The 14,478-nt window shown below is 39.9% G+C and overlaps 1 protein-coding gene across 1 annotated transcript; it reads left to right on the top strand.

Annotated features, from left to right (window-relative positions):
• The first annotated feature begins 11,548 nt into the window (after positions 1-11,548).
• LOC123937220 (AP-3 complex subunit sigma-1-like) lies at positions 11,549-14,189 on the top strand. Its single transcript, XM_045997892.1, has 2 exons — positions 11,549-11,917; positions 13,790-14,189. Exons 1-2 carry the CDS (start codon positions 11,568-11,570, stop codon positions 14,028-14,030), a joined length of 591 nt encoding a protein of 196 aa, XP_045853848.1. The 5' UTR covers positions 11,549-11,567; the 3' UTR covers positions 14,031-14,189.
• The last annotated feature ends 289 nt before the right edge of the window (positions 14,190-14,478 follow it).

Genomic DNA, 14,478 nt, shown 5'->3' with positions numbered 1-14,478 from the left:
AAATAATCTTCGACAAAACAGGAAAAAATATTCAATGGAAAAAAAGACAGTCTCTTCAATCAATGGTGCTGGGAAAACTGGACAGCGATATGTAGAAGAATGAAACTCGACCATTCTCTTACACCATACACAAAGATAAACTCAAAATGGATAAAAGACCTCAACGTGAGACAGGAATCCATCAGAATCCTAGAGGAGAACATAGGCAGTAACCTCTTCGATATCAGCCACAGCAACTTCTTTCAAGATAAGTCTCCAAAGGCCAAGGAAACAAAAGCAAAAATGAACTTTTGGGACTTCCTCAAGATCAAAAGCTTCTGCACAGCAAAGGAAACTGTCAACAAAACAAAAAGGCAACCCACGGAATGGGAGAAGATATTTGAAAATGACAGTGCAGACAAAAGGTTGATATCCAGGATCTATAAGGAACTTCTCAAACTCAACACACACAAAACAGATAATCATATCAAAAAATGGGCAGAAGATATGAACAGACACTTCTCCAATGAAGACATACAAATGGCTATCAGACACATGAAAAAATGTTCATCATCACTAGCCATCAGGGAGATTCCAATTAAAACCACATTGAGATACCATCTGACACCAGTTAGAATGGCCAAAATTAGCAAGACAGGAAACAACGTGTGCTGAAGAGGATGTGGAGAAAGGGGAACCCTCTTCCACTGTTGGTGGGAATGCAAGTTAGTGCAGCCACTTTGGAGAACAGTGTGGAGATTCCTGAAGAAATTAAGAATAGAGCTTCCTTATGACCCTGCAATTGCACTGCTGGGTATTTACCCCAAAGATACAGATGGAGTGAAAAGAAGGACCATCTGTGCCCCAATGTTTATTGCAGCAATGGCTATGGTCGCCAAACGGTGGAAAGAACCAAGATGCCCTTCAACGGATGAATGGATAAGGAAGATGTGGTCCATATACACAATGGAGTATTATGCCTCCATCAGAAAGGATGAATACCCAACTTTTGTAGCAACATGGACGGGACTGGAAGAAATTATGCTGAGCGAAATCAGTCAAGCAGAGAGAGTCAAGTATCATATGGTCTCACTTATTTGTGGAGCATAACAAATAACATGGAGGCCATGGGGAGACGGAGAGGAGAGGGAGTTGAGGGAAACTGGAAGGGGAGATGAACCATGAGAGACTATGGACTCTGAAAAACAACCAGAGGGTTTTGAAGGGGAGGGGCGGGGGTGGGTGGTTGGGGAACCCAGTGGTGGGTAATAGGGAGGGCATGTACTGCATGGAGCACTGGGTGTGATGCCAAAACAATGAACACTCTTATGCTGTAAATAAACAAAAAAAAAATTTACTTCTAAAAAAAAAAAAATTCCTAGCAATGGCAATCAGACAACAAAGGGAAATAAAAGGTATCCAAATTGGCGATGAAGAAGTCAAAATCTCTCTCTTTGCAGATGACATGATTCTTTATATGAAAAACCTCAAAGACTCCACCCCCTAACTACTAGAACTCATACAGCAGTTCAGTAACGTGGCAGGATACAAAGTCAATGTACAGAAATCAGTGGCTTTCTTATACACTAACAATGAAAATACAGAAAGGCAAATTAGGTAATAGATTCCATTTACGATAGCAAAAAGAACCATAAGATACCTGGGAATAAACCTAACCAAAGAGGTAAAGGATCTGTATTCAAAGAACTACAGAACACTCATGAAAGAAATTGAAGAAGACACAAAAAGATGGAAGACCCTTCCATGCTCTTGAATTGGAAGAATAGACATTGTTAAAATGTCTATACTGCTAGAGCAATCTGTATTTTTAATGCCATTCCGGGGGCACCTGGGTGGCTCAGTGGGTTAAGCCTCTGCCTTCAGATCAGGTCAAGATCTCGGGGTCCTGGGATTGAGCCCCGCATCGGGCTCTCTTCTCAGCAAGAAGCCTGCTTTCCCCTCTCTCTCTCTATCTGCCCATCTGCCTACTTGTGATTTCTCTCTCTGTGTCAAATAAAAAAAAAATTTAATGCCATGCCAATCAATATTCCACCTGTACTTTTCAAAGACCTGGAGCAAATAATCCTAAAATTTGTATGGAATCAGAAGAGACCCCGAATTGCTAAGAAAATGTTGAAAAACAAAAACAAAACTGGCGGCATCACGATACCCGATTTCAAGCTTTACTACAAAGTTGTGATCAGTAAGACAGCATGGTACTGGCCAAAAAACAGACTCATAAACCAGTGGAACAGTGTTGAGAGCCCTGTTATCGACCCTCAACTCTATGGTCAAAAAATCTTCGACAAAGGAGGAAAAAATATACAGTGGAAAAACGACAGTCTTTTCAATAAATGGTGCTGGGAATACTGGACAGCTATAAGTAGAAGAATGAAACTCAACCATTCTCTTACACCGTACACAAAGATAAACTCAAAATGGATAAAAGACCTCAACGTGAGACAGAAATCCATCAGAATCCTAGAGGAGAACATGGGCAGTAACCTCTTCGATATCAGCCACAGCAACTTCTTTCAAGATATGTCTCCAAAGGCCAAGGAAACAAAAGCAAAAATGAACTTTTGGGACTTCCTCAAGATCAAAAGCTTCTGCACAGCAAAGGAAACAGTCAACAAAACAAAAAGGCAACCCACGGAATGAGAGAAGGTATTTGCAAATGACAGTACAGACAAAAGGTTGATATCCAGGATCTATAAAGAACTCCTCAAACTCAACACACACAAAACAGATAATCATATCAAAAAATGGGCAGAAGATATGAACAGACACTTCTCCAATGAGGACATACAAATGGCTATCAGACACATGAAAAAATGTTCATCATCACTAGCCATCAGGGAGATTCAAATTAAAACCTCATTGAGATATCATCTTACACCAGTTAGAATGGACAAAATTAGTAAGACCGGAAACAACGTGTGTTGGAGAGGATGTGGAGAAAGGGGAACCCTCTTACACTGTTGGTTGGAATGCAAGTTGGTGCAGCCAATCTGGAGAACAGTGTAGAGATTCCTCAAGAAATTAAAAATAGAGCTTCCCTATGACCCTGCAATTGCAGTGCTGGCTATTTACCCCAAAGATACAGGAGTGAAAAGAAGAACCATCTGTACCCCAATGTTTATAGCAGCAATGGCTATGGTCGCCAAACTGTGGTAGGAACCAAGATGCCCTTCAATGGACGAATGGATATGGAAGATGTGGTCCATATACACGATGGAGTATTATGCCTCCATCAGAAAGGATGAATACCCAACTTTTGTAGCAACATGGACAGGGATGGAAGAGATTATGCTTTGTGAAATAAGTCAAGCAGAGAGAGTCATGTATCATATGGTTTCACTTATTTGTGGAGCATAACAAATAACATGGAGGACATGGGGAGATGGAGAGGAGAAGGGAGTTGAGGGAAACTGGAAGGGGAGATGAACCATGAGAGACTATGGACTCTGAAAAACAACCTGAGGGTTTTGAAGGGGCAGTTGGTGGGATGTTGGGGAACCAGGTGGTGGGTAATCAGGAGGGCACGTATTGCATGGAGCACTGGTTGTGGTGCAAAAGCAGTGAATACTGTTACACTGAAAAGAAATTTTTAAAAAGTGAAAAAAATAACAAATAAAAAAATTTTAAAAAAAGAAGATATAATCCCAGAGGAAGAGTCAAGATGGCAGAGGAGTAGCATGCTGAGATGACATCAGATTGCAGGAGTTCAGTTAGATATTTATCAACCATTCTGAAGACCTACAAACCCAACAGAAGATCAAAGAGAAGAAGAGCAGCAATTCTAGAAACAGAAAATTGAACAATTTCTGAAAGGTAGGACCTTCAGAGAAGTGAATACGAAGCAATGGGAAGGTAGATCAAGGTGGGTGGGGCCACCTCCCAGCAAGCAGTGGAGCAAAGGGCACAAAGTCAACTTTTAAAAGTCTGCTCTTGGGGCACCTGGGTGGCTCAGTGGGTTAAAGCCCCGGCCTTCGGCTCAGGTCATGATCCCAGCGTCCTGGGATCGAGCACCACATCGGGCTCGCTGCTCGGCAGGGAGCATTCTCCCTCTTCTCTCTCTGCCTCTCTCTCTGCCTGTCTCTCTGCCTGCTTGTGATTTTTGTCTGTCAAATAAATAAATAAATAAATCTAAAAAAATAAATAAAAGTCTGCTCCACTGAAGGACATAGGTCCAGAGACTAAGCAGGGGTGGATCTCTCGCAGGGACAGCATAGTCTCAGGTCCCACAGCATCACAGAAGGATCAGGGGTGTGTGAGTGCAGCATAGCTCACAGGTATTAGAGCGGGGATGTTGGCTACAGAGATGGAGCTAAGGAGTGAGCTCTCAGCTTGGGATAACCTTAAACTGTGATCATGGTACAGTCTAATCACTGCTCTTTAAGCAGGGACCCACAAGTGGCAGATCCGAGGAGACTCACCTTCCTTCTCTGGAGGCAGGAATCTGCTGTGTTTGGAGACTCCAAATGGGATTGTGTGCCAGAGATAGAAATGCTCAGTCTCAGACTGGGTGAGCTTGGAGTGCAGCTGGAGACCAGAGAGACAGGAGTGATTGAGCAATTTTCTCCGAGGGCACACTGAGGAGTGGAGCCCCAAGCTCTCAGCTCCTCCAGGCCAGAGATTGGGACGCTGCCATTTTCGTTCCCTTCCTCCAGAGTTCTACAGAAAGCATTCAGGGAACAAAAGCTCCTGAGAGTGAACCCAAGCAGATTACTTAACCCGGCCCCTTAGTAAGGGTGGCACAATTCTGCTTCAGGCAGAGACACTTGAGAATCACTACAACAGGCCCCTCACTCAAGAATATCAGCAAGAACATCCAGCCAGGACCAAGCTCACTGATCAAGGAGAACAGCAGAATTCCAGAGAAGGGGAAAATAAAGCATAGAATTCATGGCTTTCTCCCCAAGGTTCTTTAGTCTTGCAAAGCTAATTAAGTATTTTTAATTTTATTTTTTTCTTGTTCTGATTTTTTAACTTTTCCTCTTTCCTCTTTTAATGTTTTTAACTAGTTTATCTTAACAATATCTTTCTTATAAAAAAAACTTTTTGAACCTTCATTATTATAGTCATATTTCATGCTTCATTGTATCTAACTTTTTTTTATACATATAGGGTTTTTTCCTCTAAAAAATTTTGGGATACAACTTCTTCTAATAGATTAAAATATACCCTAAATCTAGCACAGGGCTCTGTTCTAGTCTCCAGACTGAGTAAATTCTCTCCAGTTTCTTTTTCCTTCTTTTCCCAATAAACTTATCTTATCAACTGCTTTTTTAGAATTTTTTTTAATTTCCATCTTTTTTTTCCCATTTTATTTATTTTTGCAGCGTAACAGTATTCATTGTTTTTGCACAACATCCAGTGCTCCATGCAAAACGTGCCCTCCCCATTACCCACCACCTGTTCCCCCAACCTCCCACCCCTGACCCTTCAAAACCCTCAGGTTGTTTTTCAGAGTCCATAGTCTCTTATGGTTCGCCTCCCCTCCCAAATTTTTTTTTTTAATAAACATATGTATTTTTATCCCCAGGGGTACAGGTCTGTGAATCGCCAGGTTTACACACTTCACAGCACTCACGATAGCACATACCCTCCCCAGTGTCCATAGCCCCCTCCCCCTCTCCCAATCCCACCTCCCCCCAGCAAACCCCAGTTTGTTTTGTGAGATTAAGAGTCATTTATGGTTTGTCTCCCTCCCAATCCCATCTTGTTTCATTGATTCTTCTCCTATCCCCCTAACCCCCCATGTTGCTTCTCCATGTCCTCATATCAGGGAGATCATATGATAGTTGTCTTTCTCCAATTGACTTATTTCACTAAGCATGATATGCTCTAGTTTCATCCACGTCGTTGCAAATGGCAAGATTTCATTTCTTTTGACGGCTGCATAGTATTCCATTGTGTATATATACCACATCTTCTTTATCCATTCATCTGTTGATGGACATCTAGGTTCTTTCCATAGTTTGGCTATTGTAGACATTGCTGCTATAAACATTCGGGTACACGTGCCCCTTTGGATCACTATGTTTGTATCTTTAGGGTAAATACCCAGCAGTGCAATTGCTGGGTCATAGGGTAGTTCTATTTTCAACATTTTGAGGAACCTCCATGCTGTTTTCCAGAGTGGTTGCACCAGCTTGCATTCCCACCAAGAGTGGAGGAGGGTTCCCCTTTCTCCACATCCTCTCCAGCATCTGTCATTTCCTGACTTGTTAATTTTAGCCATTCTGACTGGTGTGAGGTGATATCTCATTGTGGTTTTGATTTGTATTTCCCTGATGCCGAGTGACGTGGAGCACTTTTTCATGTGTCTGTTGGCCATCTGGATGTCTTCTTTGCAGAAATGTCTGTTCATGTCCTCTGCCCATTTCTTGATTGGATTGTTTGTTCTTTGGGTGTTGAGTTTGCTAAGTTCCTTATAGATTTTGGATACTAGCCCTTTATCTGATATGTCGTTTGCAAATATCTTCTCCCATTCTGTCAGTTGTCTTTTGGTTTTGTTAACTGTTTCCTTTGCTGTGCAAAAGCTTTTGATCTTGATGAAATCCCAATAGTTCATTTTTGCCCTTGCTTCCCTTGCCTTTGCCGTTGTTCCTAGAAAGATGTTGCTATGGCTGAGGTCGAAGAGGTTGCTGCCTGAATTCTCCTCAAGGACTTTGATGGATTCCTTTCTCACATTGAGGTCCTTCATCCATTTGGAGTCTATTTTCGTGTGTGGTGTAAGGAAGTGGTCCAATTTCATTTTTCTGCATGTGGCTGTCCAATTTTCCCAGCACCATTTATTGAAGAGGCTGTCTTTTTTCCATTGGACATTCTTTCCTGCTTTGTCGAAGATTAGTTGACCATAGAGCTGAGGGTCGATTTCTGGGCTCTCTATTCTGTTCCACTGATCTATGTGTCTGTTTTTGTGCCAGTACCATGCTGTCTTGATGATGACAGCTTTGTAATAGAGCTTGAAGTCCGGAATTGTGATGCCACCAACTTTGGCTTTGTTCTTCAATATTCCTTTGGCTATTCGAGGTCTTTTCTGGTTCCATATAAATTTTAGGATTATTTGTTCCATTTCTTTGAAAAAAATGGATGGTATTTTGATAGGGATTGCATTAAATGTGTAGATTGCTTTAGGTAGCATGGACATTTTCACAATATTTATTCTTCAATCCAGGAGCATGGAACATTTTTCCATTCTTTTGTGTCTTCCTCAATTTCTTTCATGAGTACTTTATAATTTTCTGTGTATAGATTCTTATCCTCTTTGGTTAGGTTTATTCCTAGGTATCTTATAGTTTTGGGTACAATTGTAAATGCATTGACTCCTTAATTTCTCTTTCTTCTGTCTTGTTGTTGGTGTAAAGAAATGCAACTGATTTCTGTGCATTGATTTTATATCCTGACACTTTATTGAATTCATGTACAAGTTCTACAACCTAACCCTACACTTAAAGGATCTGGAGAAAGAACAAGATAGAAACCCTAAACCCAGCAGGAGAAGAGAAATCATAAAGATCAGAGCAGAAATCAATGAAATAGAAACCAAAAAAAAAACCAATAGAAAAAAATCAATGAAACTAGGAGCTGGTTCTTTGAAAGAATCAATAAGATTGATAAACCCCTGGCCAGACTCATCAAAAAGAAAAGAGAAAGGACCCAAATCAATAAAATCATGAATGAAAGAGGAGAGATCACAACTAACACCAAAGAAATACAGACAATTATAAGAACATACTCTGAGCAACTCTACGCCAACAAATTGGACAATCTGAAAGAAATGGATGCATTCCTAGAGACATATAAACTACCACAACTGAACCAGGAAGAAATAGAAAACCTGAACAGGCCCATAACCAGTAAGGAGATTGAAACAGTCATCAAAAATCTCCAAACAAACAAAAGCCCAGGGCCAGACGGCTTCCCAGGGGAATTCTACCAAACATTTAAAGAAGAACTACTTCCTATTCTCCTGAAACTGTTCCAAAAAATAGAAATGGAAGGAAAACTCCCAAACTCATTTTATGAGGCCAGCATCACCTTGATTCCAAAACCAGACAAGGATCCCACCAAAAAAAGAGAACTACAGACCAATATCCTTGATGAACACAGACGCAAAAATTCTCGCCAAAATACTAGCCAATAGGATTCAACAGTACATTAAAAGGATTATTCACCACGATCAAGTGGGATTTATTCCAGGGCTGCAGGGTTGGTTCAACATCCACAAATCAATCAATGTGATAGAACACATTAATAAAAGAAAGAACAAGAACCATATGATACTCTCAATAGATGCTGAAAAAGCATTTGACAAAGTACAGCATCCCTTCCTGATCAAAACTCTTCAAAGTGTAGGGATAGAGGGCACATACCTCAATATTATCAAAGCCATCTATGAAAAACCCACCGCAAATATCATTCTCAATGGAGAAAAACTGAAAGCTTTTCCGCTAAGGTCAGGAACACGGCAGGGATGTCCATTATCACCACTGCTATTCAACATAGTACTAGAAGTCCTAGCCTCAGCAATCAGACAACAAAAAGAAATTAAAGGCATCCAAATTGGTAAAGAAGAAGTCAAACTATCACTCTTCGCAGATGATATGATACTCTATGTGGAAAACCCAAAAGACTCCACTCCAAAACTGTTAATTTCCATCTTTACAGTCATATTCCATCACTTCACCGTGTTTACCCTTATTTTTGTAAATATTTATAAGTTTTCCTTCTGTAAAATTTTGGGAGGTAGTTTCTTCTAAGAGACCAAAATACACCCAAAATCAAGGGGGTGGCTCTGTTCTATTCACCAGTCTAATATATTTTTTTACTTTTTTTACTTCTTTTTAACTTCCTTTTACCCCCTTTTTTCTCCCCACAATTTGGGGTCTCTTCTTATTTGGTTAATGCACATTTTTAGGGGGTCTTTGCCATTCTGTTAGGATTTTGTTCTCTTATTCATATATTCTTATCTGGATAAAATGACAAGGCAGAAAAACTCACCTCAAAAAAAAAAAAAGAAAAAGAGGCAGTACTGAAGGCTAGGGACATAATCAATATGGAAATTGGTAATATGTCAGAACTACAGTTCAGAATGACCATTCTCAAGGTGCTATCTGGGCTTGAAAAAGGCATGGAATACATTAGAGAAACACTGTCTGGAGAAATAAAATCTCTTTCTGGAGAAATAAAAGAACTAAAATCTAACCACACTGAAATCAAAAAAAGCTATTAATGAGGTGCAATAAAAAATGGAGGCTCTTACTGCTAGGATAAATGAGGCAGAAGAGAGAAGTAGTGATATAGAAGAACAAATGACAGGGAATAAAGAAGCCGAGCAAAAGAGAGAAAAACAACTACTGGACCACAAAGATTTCAAGAGATTTCAAGAGATAAGTGATACCATAAGATGAAACAATATTAGAATAATTGGGATTCCAGAAGAAGAAGAAGGACACGGGGATAGAAGCTATTTTGGAAGAATTATTGTAGAAAATTTCCCTAATATGACAAAGGGAATAAGCATCAACATCCAGGAGGTGCCGAGAACTCCCTCAAAATCAATAAGAAAAGGTCCACACCCAGTAATCTAATAGTAAAACTTACAAGTCTTAGTGACAAAGAGAAAATCCTGAAAGCAGTCTGGGGCAATCAGTCTGTAACATACAATGATAAAAATATTAGATTGGCAGCGGGCTTATCCACAGAGACCTGGCAGGCCAGAAAGAACTGGCATGATATATTCAGAGCACTAAATGAGAAAAACATGTACCCAAGAATTCTACATCCAGCTAGGCTATCATTGAAAAATAGAAGGAGAGATGAAACTCTTCCAGGACAAACAAAAACTAAAAGAATTTGTATTCACCAAACCAGCCCTACAGGAAATATTGAAAGGGATCCTCTAAGCAAAGAGAGACCCTAAAAGTACTAGAGCAGAAAGGAACAGAGAAAATGTACAGTAACAGTCACCTTACAGGCAATACAATGGCACTAAATTCATATCTTTCAATAGTTACCCTGAATGTTAATGGTTTAAATGCCCCAATCAAAAGACACAGGGTATCAGAATGGATAAAAAAAAAAACAAAAACCATCAATATGCTGTCTACAAGAAACTCATTGTAGACCCAAGGACACCTCCAGATTTAAAGTGAGGGGGTGGAACATAATATACAATATTAATGGACATTAAAAGAAAGCTGAGGTGGCAATTCTTATATCAGATCAATTAGATTTTAAGCCAAAGACTATAATAAGAGATGAGGAAGGACACTATATCATACCCAAGGTTTCTGTCCAGCAAGAAGATCTAAAAATTTTAAATATCTATGCCCCTAACATGGGAGCATCCAACTACATAAACCAATTAATAACAAAATCAAAGGAACACATTGACAATAATACAGTAATAGTAGGGGACATTAACACTCCCCTTGCTGAAATGGACAGATCATCCAAGCAAAAGATCAACAAGGAAATAAAAGCCTTAAATGACACACTGGAACAGATGGACATCACAGATAAATTCAGAACATTCCATCCTAAAGCTACATAATACACATTCTTCTCTAGGGCACATGGAATATTCTCTAGAATAGATCACATCCTGGGTCGTGAATCAGGTCTCAACCATTACCAAAACCTTGGTTTCTTTCCCTGAATATTTTCAGACCACACTGCTCTGAAGCTAGAACTCAATCACAAGAGGAAATTTGGAAAGAACCCAAATACATGGAGGCTAAGGAGCATCCTTCTAAGGAATGAATGGGTCAGCCAGGAAATGAAAGAAGAATTGAAAAAAATCATGGAAACAAATGATAATGAAAACACAACAGTTCAAAATCTGTGGGACACAGCAAGGGCAGTCCTGAGAGGAAAATATATAGTGATACAAGCCTTTCTCAAGAAACAAGAAAAGTCTCAAGTACACAACTTAACCCTGCACCTAAAGGAGTTGGAGAAAGAACAACAAAGAAAGCCTAAACCCAGGAAAAGAAGAGAAATAATAGACATCGAGCAGAAATCAATGAAATAGAAACAAACGATGACAACAACAACAACAACAAAACCAATAGAATAAATCACTGAAATGAGGAACTGTTTCTGAAATAATTAATAAGATTGATAAACCCCTGGCCAGACTTATCAAAAAGAAAAGAGAAAGGACCCAAATTAATTAAATAATGAATGAAAGAGGAGCGATCACAACCACCATCAAAGAAATACAAACAATTATAAGAACATGTTACAAGCCACTATATACCAGCAATTTTGACAATCTGGAAGAAATGGATACATTCCTAGAGACATATAAATGACCACAACTGAACCAGGAAGACACAGAAAACCTGAACAGACCCATAACCAGTAAGGAGATTGAAGCAGTCATCAAAAATCCCCCAACAAACAAGAGCTCGGGGCCAGATGGCTTCGCAGGGGAATTTTACAAAGCATTTAAAGAAGAATTATTACCTATTCTCCTGAAAGTGCTCCAAAAAATAGAAATGGAAGGAAAACATTCAAACTCATTCTATGAGCCTGGCCCCCAGCGCCCACCTGGTCAGCCCGGCTCAGCCATGATCAAGGCGATCCTCATCTTCAACAACCACGGGAAGCCGTGGCTCTCCAAGTTCAACCAGCCCTACAGTGAAGATACACAACAGCAAATCATCAGAGAGACATTCCATTTGGTATCTAAGAGAGATGAAAATGTTTGTAATTTCCTAGAAGGAGGATTGTTAATTGGAGGCTCTGATAACAAACTGATTTATAGACATTATGCAACATTATATTTTGTCTTCTGTGTGGATACTTCAGAAAGTAAACTTGGCATTTTAGATCTAATTCAAGTATTTGTGGAAACATTAGACAAGTGTTTTGAAAATGTCTGTGAACTGGATGTAATTTTCCATGTACACAAGGCACTGTGTCTGGTGAAGGTTCAGACCCTACCCAGAAGATCCACATCTAGAGGACGAAACAGTGGCATTAATTTTTTTTTAATTTTTTTTTATTTCTTTATTTACAGCATAACAGTTTTCATTGTTTTGGCATCACACCCAGTGCTCCATGCAGTACGTGCCCTCCCTATTACCCACCACCTGGTTCCTCAACCTCCCACCCCACCACCCCCCACCCCCGTCGCCCCTTCAAAACCCTCTGGTTGTTTTTCAGAGTCCATAGTCTCTCATGGTTCATCTCCCCTTCCAGTTTCCCTCAACTCCCTCTCCTCTCCATCTCCCCATGTCCTCCATGTTATTTGTTATGCTCCACAAATAAGTGAGACCATGTGATACTTGACTCTCTCTGCTTGACTTATTTCGCTCAGCATAATTTCTTCCAGTCCCGTCCATGTTGCTACAAAAGTTGGGTCTTCATCCTTTCTGATGGAGGCATAATACTCCATCGTGTATATGGACCACATCTTCCTTATCCATTCATCCGTTGAAGGGCATCTTGGTTCTTTCCACAGTTTGGCGACCGTAGCCATTGCTGCAATAAACATTCGGGTACAGATGGCCCTTCTTTTCACTCCATCTGTATCTTTGGGGTAAATACCCAGCAGTGCAATTGCAGGGTCATAGGGAAGCTCTATTCTTAATTTCTTCAGGAATCCCCACACTGTTCTCCAAAGTGGCTGCACTAACTTGCATTCCCACCAACAGTGGAAGAGAGTTCCCCTTTCTCCACATCCTCTCCAACACACGTTGTTTCCTGTCTTGCTAATTTTGGCCATTCTAACTGGTGTCAAGTGGTATCTCAATGTGGTTTTAATTTGAATCTCCCTGATGGCTAGTGATGATGAACATTTTTTCATGTGTCTGATAGCCATTTGTATGTCTTTGTTGGAGAAGTGTCTGCTCTTGAATAGGAAGAATAAACATTGTTAAAATGTCTATACTACCTAGAGCAATCTATACTTTTAATGCCATTCCGATCAAAATTCCACCGATATTTTTCAAAGAGCTGGAGCAAATAATCCTAAAATTTGTATGGAATCAGAAGAGACCGCGAATTGCTAAGGAAATGTTGAAAAACAAAAACAAAACTGGCGGCATCACGTTACCCCGATTTCAAGCTTTACTACAAAGCTGCGATCACCAAGACAGCGTGGTACTGGCATAAAAACAGAAACATAAACCAGTGGAACAGAGTGGAGAGCCCAGATATGGACCCTCAACTCTATGGTCAAATAATCTTCGACAAAACAGGAAAAAATATTCAATGGAAAAAAAGACAGTCTCTTCAATCAATGGTGCTGGGAAAACTGGACAGCGATATGTAGAAGAATGAAACTCGACCATTCTCTTACACCGTACACAAAGATAAACTCAAAATGGATAAAAGACCTCAACGTGAGACAGGAATCTATCAGAATCCTAGAGGAGAACATAGGCAGTAACCTCTTCGATATCAGCCACAGCAACTTCTTTCAAGATATGTCTCCAAAGGCCAAGGAAACAAAAGCAAAAATGAACTTTTGGGACTTCATCAAGATCAAAAGCTTCTGCACAGCAAAGGAAACAGTCAACAAAACAAAAAGGCAACCCACGGAATGGGAGAAGATATTTGCAAATGACAGTACAGACAAAAGATTGATATCTAGGATCTATAAAGAACTTCTCAAACTCAACACACCCAAAACAGATAATCATATCCAAAAAAAGGGCAGAAGATATGAGCAGTGGCATTAATAAGGATCAGTGTGTTCAGTGTTCATGGGAACAGAGCTGACCTACCTCCCTTTGCCTGGGAGAGTGTGAATGGAGGAAATTACATTGAAGTTGGATTTTGCAAGGATTGTTCACAATATTCTTGCAGAAATGGTGATGGGGAGAATGGTACTGGAGACCAACATGAATGAGATTGTTACTCAAATTGATGCACAAAATAAGCTGGAGAAATCTGAGGCTGGCTTAGCGGGAGCTCCAGCCCGTGCTGTATCAGTTGTAAAGAATATGAATCTTCCTGAGATCCCAAGAAATATTAACACTGGTGACATCAGTATAAAAGTGCCAAACCTGCCCTCTTTTAAATAAAAATTTAAAAGGCCACTCCCAGGTAAAATCCAGGGGGAAAAGTCATCTAAGTTTACCATACAGTTGTTTACCAAAAATAGAGGAGGAGAGTCTTAACTTTTGCTCTTGGATTTAAGTCAAGGTACTGTATAAAAGTTGTGTAAAATCAGTATGGAAGTTCAACGTTGTTTTTCTTTCTCAGTGATTTTGAAGAAATTGAGTGGTCCCAGTGTGATGTTTCTCTTTCTTTTATAAACTGCATTCCTGTGCCCACCTATGGCATGACTCTGTGTATTGGCTACTACAGTATTTCAAAATGTGTTTGAGACGTTTCTTTAAATTATGTACAATCCAAAATGTTGGTGTTCTGTATGGATCACAAGTGCAGCATTTCATAATTCTTTCTGTTATTTGTCACAATGGTTATTTAAAGAACCAAGTATGTATTGCATGAAAACATTATGACCTT

The sequence above is a fragment of the Meles meles genome, chromosome 2 (genome assembly GCF_922984935.1).
Source record: "Meles meles chromosome 2, mMelMel3.1 paternal haplotype, whole genome shotgun sequence".
Lineage (NCBI taxonomy): Eukaryota > Metazoa > Chordata > Mammalia > Carnivora > Mustelidae > Meles > Meles meles.
Note: the sequence above shows the minus strand (reverse complement) of the source record. Positions and strands in the feature narration are given on the sequence as shown.

What these genes read in the sequence shown, in the direction of transcription:
- LOC123937220 (XM_045997892.1), top strand. Translation starts at nt 11,568, where the DNA reads ATGATCAAGGCGATCCTCATCTTCAACAACCACGGGAAGCCGTGGCTC. An exon ending in TTCCATGTACACAAGGCACT is followed by an intron (nt 11,918 to 13,789) that starts GTGTCTGGTGAA and finishes GGATTTTGCAAG; the next exon opens with GATTGTTCACAATATTCTTG.